The sequence below is a fragment of the Hyaena hyaena genome, unplaced genomic scaffold, assembly GCF_003009895.1.
Source record: "Hyaena hyaena isolate Hyena2069 unplaced genomic scaffold, ASM300989v1 scaffold_996, whole genome shotgun sequence".
Classification (NCBI taxonomy): Eukaryota; Metazoa; Chordata; class Mammalia; order Carnivora; family Hyaenidae; genus Hyaena; species Hyaena hyaena.
Window position 1 is genome coordinate 159,857 of NW_024081629.1, and position 15,471 is coordinate 175,327.

At 44.3% G+C, this 15,471-nt stretch overlaps 1 protein-coding gene across 1 annotated transcript in view; it reads right to left on the bottom strand.

The window, feature by feature from the left end:
- Positions 1–15,471, bottom strand: part of SASH1 (SAM and SH3 domain containing 1) — a 202,717-nt gene that overhangs the window by 148,491 nt on the left and 38,755 nt on the right. Inside the window, exon 2 of the mRNA XM_039221679.1 lies at positions 13,186–13,314. Within this exon, the coding sequence (XP_039077610.1) occupies positions 13,186–13,314 (129 nt within the window). The remainder of the gene's footprint in view (positions 1–13,185; positions 13,315–15,471) is intronic.

Consider the following 15,471-nt stretch of genomic DNA (forward strand, 5'->3'; position numbering starts at 1 on the left):
CAGCTCAGAGCCTGGAGCCTGTTTCAGTCTGTGACTCCCTCTCTCTCTGACCCTCCCCTGCTCACGCTGTCTCTCTCTCTTGCCTAGAAATAAATAAAAATATTTTTTAAAAAAATTATATATTGGACAATTCAACCATAATTAACATGTGTGTGTACACACACACACTGGAATATTAGTCATAAAAAAAAATAAGATCCTGTCATATGCAACAATATGGATGGACCAAGGGGTATTATGCTAAATGAAATAAGTCAGAGAAAGACAAATGCCATATGATATCACTTATATGTGGAATCTAAAAAACAAAATAAATAAACAACCAAATAAGATGAAGAGACTCTTAAATACAGAGAACAAATTGGTAGTTGCCAGAGGAGAGGTGAGTGGGGTGATGGGAAAAACAGAAAAAGGGGATTAAAAGGTGCAAACTTCTAGTTATACATGGATCAATCACAAGGACGACAGGTGGACTAGAGGGAATAGTCACTAGTAGCGTAATAACTTTGTACAGTGACACATGGTGGCTTACCGTGGCAAGCACCTCAATGCACAGGACTGCCAAATCACGAGGTTGTACACATGAAACTAATATAATGTCACACATCAATATACTTCAATAATAAATAAAATATAAAACATTTTATAAAAGTAAAAAACTGGGGTGCCTGAGTGGCTCAGTTGGTTCAGAATGTGACTTCAGCTCAGGTCACGGTCTCACAGTACATGGGTTTGAGCCCCTTATCAGGTTCTGTGCTGACAGCTCGGAACCTGGAGTCTGCCCTCTCTCTCTGCCCCTCCCCCAAGCATACGTTGTCTTCTTTTTCAAAAATAAATAAACATTAATAAAATTTTTTCGATTGATAGGTAGGTAGGTAGGTAGGTAGGTAGATAGATAGACAGACAGACAGACAGACAGATAGATAGATAGACAGACAGGGGCAGCTGGGTGGCTCAGTCAGTTAGGCATATGACTCCTGATTTCGGCTCAGGTCATAATCTCACAGTTTGTGAGACTGAGCCCTGCACTGGGCTCCACACTGCTTGGGATTCTCTCTCTCCCTTTCTCTCAAATAAACATTTTAAAACGTTTATAAAAAAAAAAAAAAAAAAAAAACACGTTTATAAATAGGGGCGCCTGGGTGGCTTAGTTGGTTAAGCTTCCGACTTTCGCTTAGGTCACGAGCTCATGGTTCGTGGGTTCGAGCCCTGCGTCGGGCTCTGTGCTGACTGCCAGCTCAGAGCCTGGAGCCTGTTTCAGAGTCTGTGACTCCCTCTCTCTCTGACCCTCCCCTACTCATGCTGTCTCTCTCCTAGAAATAAATAAAACATAAAAAAAAAAAGTTTATAAATAAATAAAACCTATTTACAATTGTTATCTTTAGTGAGTGAGTATTAGGAGTATTAGGAGCCTTTAAATTTCTAAAATTCTAAAGAATTTTGTAGGTTTTTTTTTCCTTTTTTTTTTCCATTTTTTAACCCTTACAACAGTAAGGGTGCTGTTGTAATTTGTGTAATAAAAATTATGTTATATTATGCTTTGTAATATTACACTTTCATATTATATTACCCAAGTGCATAAACTAATCTGTAAATCAAGATCCACATCCTTGGGAAAGAAGGCAAAGAAAACCTCTCAGAGGAAAAGGCAAGGTTAGTGAGTGGCCTAGAGGGATTCAGAGATTTGACAATGATCTCTGTCCACTCAAAGCTCTTTCCTGATACTTACTAGCAGCTGACTTTTGACAAGTCCTATTTTTAAGATTTTTACTTTTACAAACAATTCGTTTTCCTAATATAAATAACAAAACAGTATTTGGGGCGCCTGAGTGGCTCAGTCGGTTAAGCGTACAACTTCGGCTCAGGTCATGATCTCACGGTTTGTGGGTTCGGGCCCCGTGTAGGGCTCTGTGCTGACAGCTGGCTCAGAGCCTGTTTCAGAGTCTGTGTCTCCCTCTCTCTCTGACCCTCCCCTTCTCGTGCTGTCTCTCTCTCAGAAATAAATAAAACATTTAAAAAAAAAAAAACAGTATTTATTACAGATAGTCACCGATCTCTAACTTATACCCAGGAATTCTACGGAGGGCACTACAAACATTATCTTCATTTAATCTTTTCCACAACCGGATGAAGAAGCCATTATCCTTCCCATCAGGCAACGGCCAGGACTCATGCCCCAAACAGTGAATTTCCAGGTAGGTGGGCAACACAGTCTGGGTCTCCCCCACCAGGCAATTAGTTTCTGCCTCAGCCAGCTGAAATCCTAAGATTCCTAGTATCTATCTTACAGGGTTATTAAAAGAACTAAATCAGGTAGATGTGGATGCCTATGCCTCATAAACTCCAATGTACTTTTAAAAATGCCATTATTGTGATCATTATGAGCGTAATTATTATTACGGTCTCCTCATACTGTACTTACTCTTGCTTTCTAGTTATTGACATTACTTTAGGTAGTGAGGCAGATAAAGTACTCTGAGTTTTATACATGTGAAGTTATACTGGTGATTGACCATGCAGAAGAGCATAATTGATAATTATATTAATATCACCAGCCTTTAAAACATTCATCCAAAATATTAAACAGTGGGGCACCTGGGTGGCTTAGTCGGCTAAGCATCCAACTCTTGACTTCAGCTCAGGTCGTGATCTCACAATTTGTGGGATCAAGCACAGAGCCTGCTTGGGAATCTCTTTCCTTCTCTCTGCCCCTCTCCTGCTCACACACCGAGGCACATCTGCGCTCTCGCTCTTGCGCGTGCGCGCTCTCTCTCTCTCTCTGCCCCTCTCCCGCTCACACACTAGGGCACATCTGTGCGCTCTCTCTCTCTCTTTCTCTCTGCCCCTCTCCCGCTCACACACTGGGAAACATGTGCGCTCGTGCTCTCGCTCTCTCTCTCTCAAAAGAAATAAATAAGCTTTAAAAAATATATTGAACAGTAAGTGTTTCCTTAAGCTAAAATTCTCCTTTAGAAAGTTTAATCTCCATGAATCAAATGACTACGTCCAATAAGGAATTCAGATAAAATACCAAAACAGATTCCAGAAGATGAAAGAGATCAAAGGAATATACTGGAAAAGTGAAACCCACATCCTAAGGGAGAAAGGACATACACATACAAACAAAAATAACCCTTTGAAATCACAGCTGGAAATAGGTCTTCCTCTTGGCATCTCTCTTAAGAAGCCGGGCCACGGCTGTCGCACAGATTAAAAAAATCATACACACCTCCACAAATGCATCCAGATGTTCACGAATATTCATGATGTGCTTCCAATCTGGTTTGGACTTGCCCTTGATTTATTTTTGATTAAGTTCCATCAGTTTCTGCCGAGGCCCATGAGATGGATGGCACTGCTTTTGCACAAATTTAGAAAATCTTCATATTGTAAATAATTGCAGAAAAACTCTCAAACTATCCTTTATAAATAAATGATTTGTGCACAAGCCTCAGAACAGCCAGGCAGGTGTAAACTGGTTTACACCTGAACCTGAACTCTAACACCATTGCTGCAGTTGATGAAATAAGCCTCTATTTCTAATACATACACTATTGTTACATCATGGCGTTTAAAACAAAAATAGAAGGCAGGGGCGCCTGGGTGGCTCAGTCGGTTAAGCGTCTGACTTCGGCTCAGGTCATGATCTCACGGTTCGTGGGTTTGAGCCCTGCATCGGGCTCTGTGCTGACAGCTCAGAACCTGGAGCCTCCTTCAGATTCTGTGTCTCCCTCTCTCTGTGACCCTCCCCCGCTCTCGCTGTCTCTCTCTCTCTCTCTCTCAGAAATAAATAAAACATTAAAAAAATTTTTAATTAAAAAAAAGGTAGAAACTGATGTTCTCAGTTGTGCCTGGGTGGCACAGTTGGTTAAGTGTCCGAGCCTTGACTTCAGATTAAGTTGTGATCTTACAGTTCGTGAGTTCAAGCTCCACAGCAAGCAAGCTAGAGCCCCACTTTGGGCTCTGCGATGACAGTGTGCACCCTGCGAGGGATTCTCTCTCTCCCTCTCCCTCCCCACCTTGTGGGATAGTGTGTGTGTCTCTCTCTCCTCACCCGCCTCCCCCCCACTTCTCACTCACTTTTTGCCCTATCTCTCTCAAATATAAATAATGTTAAAGGTGGGGAAAAAGAAATTGACGTTCTCTTTTGAATAATATAGTGGGACATTAAAGGAAACTGAAATGGATTTTCCAAAACCATCAGATTAGTTTGTGTCCTTCCAGATATCAAATGGATGCAAGGCCAGAGGACCTGGACCAGCTGCATCAAACACATTAGCTCGATATTGTATCTTCTTGCTTTCTTCTATTTATAAAATTGTCAAAACTCCCAAACTAAATGAAAGGCAGCTCCAGGTTAAAATAATAATAATTACACACACACACACACACACACACACACACACAGTGCTGAAATGGGTGTAATGATCTTCTAATATTCTCCTTCTCCCTCTCTCTCCTCTCTCTGCCCCCACCCACTAGACCCTCTGTGAAAATAAATAAATAAACTTAAAAAAAAAAAAAAAAAAAAGAGCAGCTCTGATCAATATACTAGGTGTTCCAGGGCCCGCCTGATTCTTTCCATTCTGAGCCATTCCCATGCACGGGAGCTGAGGTGAGAGATTAGCCTAAAGTAGGGAGAGTAGCCTAAAGCACTGGTCAGAAGGCCAAGGTCAGGTGTGTGTAGTAACACCAGCAAAGGCTCACAGTCCCGTCCCAGGGGACTTCCTGTCTGGGTTGTGTCTTCTCTCTCTAATCCCATTTCAGAGGCTCAACACTCCTATTCCCTAAACAGAGCAACAAAAGGCAGGTGGGCCACTCGACCTTCATCACAGGCCTCAAACTTAGACCTTGATGGGATCATTAAAGGAATCTGCAGATACCACCGCAGAAACCCACTTAGGCCCTGAAAACAGGCGAACATTCATCACACTACTTTACATTGTGTCCGAAGAGAGACCATACTGCCTCTAGTGTGCTGTAAATTCACACGTCTCAATAGCCTCAAATTCCCTTGTGATACGCGCAAATCAATTATACTGTAATTATAAAGTTAAAAGCGCTGACGTGTTCAGTGTAAGCATTTACAGGGCACTGCAGCTTTGAGAACCTGGTGTGGATACTCTGAAAAGGCAACTGGCCTGGGCCTCCCTCAACTACGAAATATCCTGATTCCAAAAACAGGGATGCTCCCATCGCCTCCCAAACCAGGGCCAAGCCCTCCCAAGCCCGGATTCTGCCATCAAGGTGGCCTCTTTCACTTGAATTCCTTGGCTTTTCTCTCCAGTTACTGTCAGTGCGATTAACATGTAGGAATTCTCACTTGTGTATGTAAATGAAACCCACAAAGCTCTGACATTTTTCCCTTTCTGGCAAGCATTTGTATTTTAAGCAAGATGCTATTTTGGTTTTTAATCCCCTGGGCATGTTGTGTTTTATAAAATGCAAACAAACAGAAATAGTCATTTCTAAATGATCAGGAGCAAAATGAAAAACCTGATGACGACCTCTTGACTCGTCAACTACCCCACCACACAGAACACATCTAATCTGTTCCCATAAATTATAAAGCGGCCGACAAAGTTTTCTAAGTGTAAAAGGATAGAAGAACACCTAAATTACAAGCAGCACAGGATGCCAAGATCAAATCTGGCAGCCGAGAGATCAGTTTATGTCCCTCCCTGTAAACGCGGTGCAATGCACAAAAAATGCTCCATTGCGGCTGGGCATTTGACTATAAATGCGACTTTGTCCGAGAAGAGCAGAGCAGAGCACTGTGCAGCCATGTGATTTAAGACATAATGCCTCAGTGTATTTTGCCATCAAGTATGTGAATCCCACGGCAGACTGTAGTTCAGACTCACCATCTAACGCCCGCTGTTTCTGCCTGCAATCTGCAAATTAACAGTAGCCCAAAGCTGGCAAATAATGTCAGCGAAGACGAAATGAAATAATGAAATAAAGCAAAAACAAATCCCTTTCAGAGCAACAGTTGGGCTTCAGTGGTTGGATACTGAAACTCGGGACACAGGGCGCATTCCCATGCTGTGGAAAGGAGAATCGGGGTTCCACGCTCATGGGCACGCAGCCCCCACTCACAACACCTGTGAGCTACGCACTCAGGTGGGGGCAACCTCACTTTCCCTCATTTTCTTGAACATTCAAGCGGCACAGGAAACCTGGTTTCCACGTGTTTTGCTGTCTCAAACGAGTAACAAAGAGAAGCCAACAACAACTCCCCCTCACCGCCCCCCCCCCCGAGACTGGACGAAGTCTGCATGTCCGTGTGGAAGCTCAAGTTCACCTTGACCCAGCCAGTCGACCCGTTGTGAAATGGCAATTATTTTTGTTTTGTCTTCTGAATGGTGATGAACTAAAACATCCTATCTTTTTACATCATTACTAATCCAAAGACCTGTGGAACAAGAGCACGTATCTTTTCCTCCACGTCATTTCTACCTTAGGTTTCAGCCCCAGTAAACTTCTTGCAATTGCCTGTAAAAGCCACATTTTCTCCCCTAATTTTTGACCTTTGTGAAAACTGTGACCTTTGCCTTAAGTTATTCTGCACTGGACAGAACAACTCTCCCCAAATCAGGTTAATCTTCTGTGTCCCTAAAGTTGGCACTTGGGGATCACCTCTTGCAGGAAGCCTTCTGGGACTTTCCTATACTCGGTCAGGACTCTTCCCTACACTCCTGCACAGCATCTTAATAGTCTGTTTGCTTATGTAAGGGCCCCACTAAATTGTGATCTCTCTGGGGACATGAGTGGCTCAGTATGGTAAGCACCCACAACTCTTTTTTTTTTTTTTTTTTTTTTTCCTAGGAGAGAGAGAGAGACAGCGTGAGCAGGGGAGGGTCAGAGAGAGAGGGAGTCACAGACTGAAACAGGCTCCAGGCTCTGAGCTGGCAGTCAGCACAGAGCCCAACGCAGGGCTCGAACCCACGAACCGTGAGATCGTGACCCAAGCGAAAGTCGGACGCTTAACAGACCAAGCCAACCAGGCGTCCTGGTAAGCACCCAACTCTTGCTCTTGGCTGAGGTCATGATCTCACGGTTCGTGGGATCAAGCCCCGTGTTGGGCTCTGCGCTGGCAGCATGGAGCCTGCTTGGGACTTGCTTGCTCCCTTTCTCTCTGCCCCTCCCACACTCATAAGAGCTCACTTGCTCTCTCTCAAAATAAATAAATAAACTTTAAAAAAAGTTGCAACCTTTCTGTTGCTGGGGAAAACACCCTTGACCTGCCTTTCTGAAAAGGCAAAATCTCAGCGAGAGGCTTGATGTTCATAAAATATTTAAAAATAGGGGCACCTGGGTGACTTAGTTAAGTGTCCAACTCTTGAGTTTGGCTCAGGTCATGATCTCATGGTTCATGAGTTCAAGCCTTGCATCAGGCTCTGTGCTGATAATGTGGAACCTGCTTGAGATTCTCTCTCCCTCTCTCTCTGCACCTCCCCCTCAACACAAATAAACTTAAAAAATATATATATTTAAAAATATGGTGTGCCTGGGTGGTTTAGTCAGTTAAGCATCCAACTTAAGCTCAGGTCATGATCTCAGGGTTCGTGGGTTCAAGCTCTGCTTCAGGCTCTGTGCTGACAGCTCAGATCCTGGAGCCTGCTTCAGATTCTGTCCCCCCCCACCCCCTGTTCCTCCCTAATTATTCTCTCTGTCTCTCAAAATTAAGCATTAAAAAAATTTTTTTAATAATAACAGACATAAATGAACTTAGCAAATACTTGTTGCGCACCTCTTACACAGCATGAACTCTTCTCTATGTTGGAATACGGAAGTGACCTAAACAGATGGACAAAAATCCTCGTCCTCAAACCAGGGACATGAGGGAATTCGGGGTGGGGGTGGGGGTGGGGGTAACTATGTCCTGTATCATGCTGGAGTGTGTGTGACATGGATGCATCTACTGGACAAAATCGTAGGGCTGAGATTGGTGCCTTTCAATATGCAAATTTAGCCTCACAAAGAAAAGTTAACAATAATCAAGTGGGTGTGGGGGGAAAAAAACTAAAAAGAATCTGTGTAATCATATGAATACCTGGTAGTGAAATATAAGTAACATACTCTCCAGTATTACTGGAGTGGTTTTGAATTAGGAATAGAAGGGAAAGAAAATCAATGAACAGTTACAGGTCACTTATGATGAGCAGTTTTCTCATTTAACTCTTACAATACCTTCAGGAGATATTTTTATGCCCATCTTAGAGATGAAGAAACTGAGGCTTCGAAAGGTTACACAACTTGGCAACTGAAAACAGACGCCAGAATGGGGCCCCAAGTCCCACCACCTCTTTCCACCAAGTGTTTCTCACACCCTCTGCCACTGTACCAAACACAGGGGCTGGGCTCCCAAGTGGGCGTGGCTAGAGGTTGGGCTGGTACAGGCTGTACAAGTCCCAGGAAGCACCACAGTCATGACAGATACCACTCTGACTGCCTCTGAGTCCAGAATGACATCTGGAAAGATTAAATACACTTCAAGGAACAACAATCACACCCCAGAATGGGTCCTATACCACCGGCAATGGTTTTGATGTCACATTTCTGTTATGTGATGCAATATTTTAATTTATGTTCCTGGTCCTTAAAGTCGCTACCTGGGGTCCCATTTCCTGGCTCACACACAAATGTGATAATGATCTGGCACAGAGCCCGAGCTGGGCTTTGGCTGACGTGGTCCACAGGGTCCTCCTATAGGCGGGGACTCCTTCACACAAACTGGTCTTCTGTCAACACCCAAGGGGACTCAGCCTCACAGATGCCGAGGAAGTTGACATGGCCAGGAATAATCGCCCACCTTGCTTGTATCCCTTTTCTGGACGCGGTGTCACTTTGACAGATGTCAGGCTTAGCATCACTAGAGATGGGCCCATTATGGACTTGGAAAGCCGTATCACTTCCAAATGCAGAGTTGTCCAGCCAAAAAAACACACAGTGCTCAGGGATGTACCAAATGTGTGGAAATATGGGCACGTTCCCTGCTGTTCACAAGTACTAATGTCCCAATCCCCAGCAGAGGCAAAGGCTGTGGTCCAGACATACCGTTCCTTTAGGGCCCGTTTGGTGCTAAATAAAACCTCTCTCCATAGCTATAAATTTGAATCATAATCCCTGTTTATACTGTTGAATTTTCACCCATCTGTGTTCTCTGTTGCCTTCATCTAAACTAACTGGCTCCCAAAAACACTTTATCAAGTAAGGGCTTTATTCAAATTGGGAGCCGGGTGATTAGGTCCTGGAAAAGTAGCTTGATATCCAGTCCAGAAAGTTAATTACTAACATAATTATCAAAACCTTTTATTTTTCAGGGTTAAGTCAAGCATCTCTGTGGGCAGGAGGGGGGGGTCTTTTTGGTTGGTTTGCTATCCAGTTGACATGTAATTGGCTCTTAAAGACAATGCATTTTTCGACTTTTAAAGCCAAACACCAATATCTAAATGTCTCCTCTATTTTTTTTTTAATTTTTTTAATGTTTTATTCATTTCTGAGAGACAGAGAGAGAGCATGAGCAGGGGAGGGTCAGAGAGAGAGGAAGACACAGAATCTGAAACAGCCTCCAGGCTCTGAGCTAGCTGTGAGCACAGAGCCCGACGCAGGGCTCGAACCCACGAACCGTGAGATCGTGACTTGAGCTGAAGTCGGACACCCAACTGACCGAGCCATCCAGGCGCCCCTTAAATGTCTGCTCTATTTTTGAATATTCTCCCAGTTGCCAAAACTCACCTAGAGAATCTGAAATGAAACAAAGTCATAAACTGTTTCAACCCATCACTGAAAACCCCATATTCAAGATGGTCTCTGAAGGACTTTCTCTACAGCAGACACAACAAACTTAATGCTACTTATTTTCGTAGAAGATGCTTTAGGCTCCTAATGTATTCTTCCTACTGCTTTTGGTGGATTATTTCTTTTCCAAGCCACCTCGATTCAGCTTTCAGGGGGCTGCTTACTGACACAGAAAGTCACAGGCCCTCAGACCCAAAGCTGCACCAAGAGTCAAGCAGGGGAGAAATTCGTCTACTTGTCCGAAGGTGGAACAATATGCAATAAAATGAATAAAATAAAAACGAGAGAATATGCAACAAAAGGGCAGAATTATGGAGTGAAAGTTACTGCTTTTCAAGAAAATGAGTTCCCATCAGGACTCAGTCTGTGATGAGCTAACCACCATGAGAGGGAACTTCCAATACGTCGCTATTGTTGCACCTGGCCTGAATGAATGAGGGGTGACCTCAACACATCTTAAGTAACATCTAACATGGACTTCTAGACTCCGGAAGCACACAAATGACACACAGAACACATGGCATCTAACCTGACAGTCAGCAGTTTAAGAGCTCCCCTTTACCTCTGCAAACTGCCTGCAATTTCATAGAAAATTGTCCGTTTGGGATCTTTCTTTCCTCACTAACTATAGTATAAAGGATGAATGAAGTTTCCAGCCTGGCTCGAATGAGCTCCCATCAATTTTACCCACTACTACATTCCTGCACCTTTGATGAGAACTAATTAAGCTCATGTGGAGTTTTGGGTTTTTTTTTTCCCCCTCCCTCCAGACTGTCTTTTGCAGCTCTGGAACAAATTAGGCCCATCTGTCTAACTGGGAAGACGTGATTTACCCCACTGCCAAGCAGGCTTTCTCTCCTACCTAGACGCTGCCCTCCAAGGTTCCTAAACACCTTGTGAGGACTATGGTAACCCCAACTCTTAACCAGCTAGAGTTTTGGCACAAGCAGGAAGCATCCACCAATTCACAGCAATCCTTTCCTCGCGTGGCAAAATGTGCAAGGAAGCCACCAAGTATGCTACCAGGCTATCATCCAAAGTCAAAAATACAATATCCAAGAGTTCAGTCCACCTTTTCCGTTGTTGTTCTGCTACATTCTTGTCTCCCCAAAAAAGTCTTGTTTCATTAACTATCCCTCAAAATAAAAGCCTAATTAATTTTAACTGAGTCTTCTGCCACACGAGGTTACTTTTGTTAAAAAAAGGAAATGACCCTCCCATTCACACATGCCAGAGGACAAAGTTATAGGAAAGATGTCCTTGGCAATGATGATGTCAGCACCTGCCTGGGCCACGGACTCAGGCTCGCAGGATGGTGGCCCGTGGCCCCCAATCGATGCTTCCCAGACTCGATCAACTCGATTATACAGACTCTCACCACTGCCAACAACTCAGTGAGCAAAAAGGAAAAAGAATCAATAATTATCTGATAGTCATATGCTGTTACTCCTGACCTAAGGATTCTTCACTTAGGTTGAATTAAGGAATGAAATTAAAATGCACAGGAATGCCAGAGTCTTACTGTAGAAATGAATCACGTCCACTTACAGAATAACTGAGGTGCCTAAACTAGTTGTTGGGTCCATTATATAATAAGTCCTTTATAACATAAAAGCAATTAGTGATAAAAGAATGATCTGTTCTTAGTTTCTTAATTATTGCTTTTTTTTTTATTCCTACCCTAAGCAGATTTATGGAAATTTTTTTAAGAAAGGATTCAAGTAAATCAGCCGTTCTCTCAAACTTTTTGTTTTAAAGGCAGAGAATCTTTTTCAGAACAAATCCATATAGGCCCCTTCTCCCCTCCAATGTGTAAAAGATGATCAAAAAGGAGTTGATCTGCATATGGAGACAGGAAGGCTTAGGCCCGAAGGGATCACCACAGTGAAATAAAACAATTTGAAAAGCACTGAGCCAGGATGAAACCAAAGAGGATATATGATGAAAATTTAAATTAATAAATGAAGAAGCCTCAGTAAGACTTTTTGTAGCAATTGTGCTGCATGGAAACATGAGCAAACATACAGATTACAGAGACAGACCGAAGCAATTTAATTACTATCTATCAAATGCAAGTTTCAATGCTGCACTAATTCTACAAAGGTCTTCATGAAATAGCCAAATGAATTTCAACACCTCGGTGAGAGAATGGAGCCATGAAAAATGGTGATTATGAAGCGGTCTTAATGACATCGAGGAACTATAGGAACTATGATAAAATATTAAATAAAAAAGCAAGAATTATATTGCTGATATAAAAACACACCGAGCAGAGATCTGCTAAAATACCAACATGCTAATTACCAGGTGAGAGATTAGGGTCATTTCTGGCTTCTTTAAATTTTATTTTATCTAAAAATAAATTTAAAAAGGAAGGGAGAAAAGGACGGAAGGAAAGAACTAGCCTAGACATTCTTTGGGCTTCGAGTCCATAAAAATGTAGTGTACACTGACTGGCCAGGAGTAAAAACATTCTTTTTACTTAAGTTAAAAAATAAAATCTAGGGGCACCTGGGTGGTTCAGTCGGTTAAGCTCCGACTTCTGCTCAGTTCATGATCTCAGAGTCCGTGGGTTCCAGCCCCACGTCAGGCTCTGTGCTGACAGCTCAGAGCCTGGAGCCTGCTTCAGATTCTGTGTTTCCCTCTCTCTCTCTGCCCCTGCCCCACTCACTCTCTGTCTCTCTCTCAAAATAAAATACACTTAAAAAAACATTTTTTTAAATAAATAAAATTTAGCCTTTTAATGAATACATATATTCGGTCATGCTGCCCTAGCCAATATTCATTTATGTGATCATCATAGAACCGGATGATTAATCCTTTGGGGTCTAAACTTTTTACCCCAAACTAGTGCAGCAGCCTGTGGACAGATGCTCCAGGCACAAGAAAGCCGGTCAGAGGGGCCAGGAGGGGGTGCTGGGTGGGGAGCAGGGCAGGGAGCAGCCCCGGCAAGGGGTGCTGGGTGGGGAGCTGGGTGGGGAGCAGGGCACGGAGCAGCCCCGGCAAGGGGTGCTGGGTGGGGATGCTGGGTGGGGAGCAGGGCACGGAGCAGCCCCGGCAAGGGGAGCTGGGTGGGGAGCTGGGTGGGGAGCAGGGCACGGAGCAGCCTCGGGAAGGGGAGCTGGGTGGGGAGCAGGGCGGGGAGCAGCCCCGGGAAGGGGTGCTGGGTGGGGAGCAGGGCACGGAGCAGCCCCGGGAAGGGGTGCTGGGTGGGGAGCAGGGCACGGAGCAGCCCCGGAAAGGGGTGCTGGGTGGGGAGCAGGGCGGGGAGCAGCCCCGGGAAGGGGAGCTGGGTGGGGAGCAGGGCGGGGAGCTGGGTGGGGAGCAGGGCGGGGAGCAGCCCCGCCAGGCAGCAGCATGGCCCCTGGGCCGCGCACTCACCACGTCCAGGTCCTGGGACACCCTCCGCTTCCGGAGCTCCTCCATCCTCTCGCAAACGTCGGAGAAACAGGTGTTGTAATAGTCTGCGTACTGCTGGGCCAGGTCATCGATGTTCCCCAGGGAGCCGTCCTGCGGGCGAGGAGAGGCAGCAGGAAAGAAACAGGACAAGAACAGAGGCAGTGAGTCCACCTGCAGGGAGACCTAGGCTTCTGGTCCCCTCTCCCCCGCATTCACAGCAAGAACCACGGCATTCGTTAAGTGGGGAGTCTGTGCGACACCTCCGAATCCTCGGGACCGCTGTGGGACACGGGGGACACAGGACCTATTTCCTCACCGTTAGGTGAACAAACAGGAACTCAAGGAAGTTGAGGGCCCAAGGCTCCAACCCAGGACCGCCGGCTGCCAAGGCCTGATCTTAACCCCCCACCTCTGCCTGCCTGGCGGGGCTAAGAAACCCCCAGGGAGGGGCGCCTGGGGGGCTCAGCCGGGTAAGCGCCCCACTTCGGCTCAGGTCATGATCTCGCGGTTCGTGGGGTCGAGCCCCGCGTCGGGCTCTGTGCTGACTGCCAGCTCAGAGCCCGGAGCCTGCTTCAGAGTCTGTGTCTCCCTCTCTCCCTGCCCCTCCCCTGCTCATTCTCGGTCTCTCTCTCTCAAAAGTAAAGAAACGTTAAAAAAAAGTAAAAAGCTTAAAAAAATAAAAATATTTGCAACATTAGGCTGTAGGGAATTTAAATAATGCAGCTGATGTTAACAGCACCACACCTAGTGCATCCTGCCTTCTGGAATGTGAGCTTATGTCTGACCCAACATCCACAATGCTCATGTCAAGAGGCACCGAGGCTGCAAAATAAACGTCTAACTATAGTACGACTTCAAACACTCTCTATGCTTATTATAATAAATACAAATATTAAAACACTGAAATAGATTTAAAACTTTTATGTCTCTTAAGGTGTTCAAAGTTTCTGCTCTAGAGTTGTTACTTGCCTTAAATTGTTTCACTTCTTATTGTTCCCCTTTGGTTCTCATGCAGTAAGCTGAAGCAATACGGGTTCAAGTTTAGGAACGGGGAAATCTTATTTCCGCAAAAGAATTTTTTAAGTAAATTATGAAATTGTGTCACATGATAAGAATTTTCCCATCCTCATCTTAAAAGGAAAAAAAAAAAAAAGAAAGAAAGAGAGGAAGACATACAAATTCAAGTTCTCTTTCCTCTCCTTATTGCAAAACCAGGCCACAACATCTTTCCTTATGACCATGCATTTCACTTGGTATGGCTTTAAATTAAATCTGTGGTCTCACTCCTTGTGGTAGGTCAACAGGAGACAGACCTTGTGCAATCTTCCCACGAAGCTGGAGCACACCAAACACTCATCTTTTTCTACAACCAACATAAAAATGTAGAGAGAAGGGGCATTTGTACCAAACAACTCAGATCGGGTAGACTGCGGTTGCAATTTAGGAGGAAAGAAACAGCACTGTTCTCTTAACAACTGATTTAGCAGTCTTTCTGATATTTATCCCAATGTACTTCTGTCTCTGGAAAATGCAAAAACTCGAAGTACTTTGGAAACAGAAAGCATTTGTATCATTAACTTTTGTTATTTTTGCTCTCTTCTTTCCCAGATGTCATTTATGGTTTAGAGTATCTTGACAGGCTTACAGGAGGGAAAAAAAAAAAAAAAAAGAAAAAGAAGAAAGTCCGGAAAACACCAGGAAATACAATGTAATCTGTGCTGCTGTATGCAGATCACATGCAAATGAATGCAAATGAACTTGTGGTCCTGCTATTTTATGTATCTATAAAGACAGAGCCCCAAGGGAAAACTCAATGTGTTGCTCTGAATCCCCAAAGTTGAGGAGAAGAAAGAGAACAGACTCCTGGCTCACTTATTTAGTGTGTCTCTACTTTTTTTTGTCTATGACAATAAGTATATATAGATTTTGCATAATATAAGCTATATGCTCTATTTACACTGTTCCCTGTTGTTTTGGAGACAGACGGAACTATACGTTAGAGCTATATATCAGCCTTCAGTCCCCTACGAGCTAAATCCACTGGGAGAAACCACTACAATAACAACGAGGCCCGATTTCTTGAATGACTTTCACTCCGCATTTTCATTCTTAATTAGCTTATTTTAAAGATTTTGAGGTGGGGGCGCCTGGGTGGCTTAGTCGGTTAAGCGTCCGACTTTCCCTTAGGTCATGATCTCGCAGTTCGTGGGTTCGAGCCCCGCGTCGGGCTCTGTGCTGACCGCCAGCTCAGAGCCTGGAGCCTGTTTC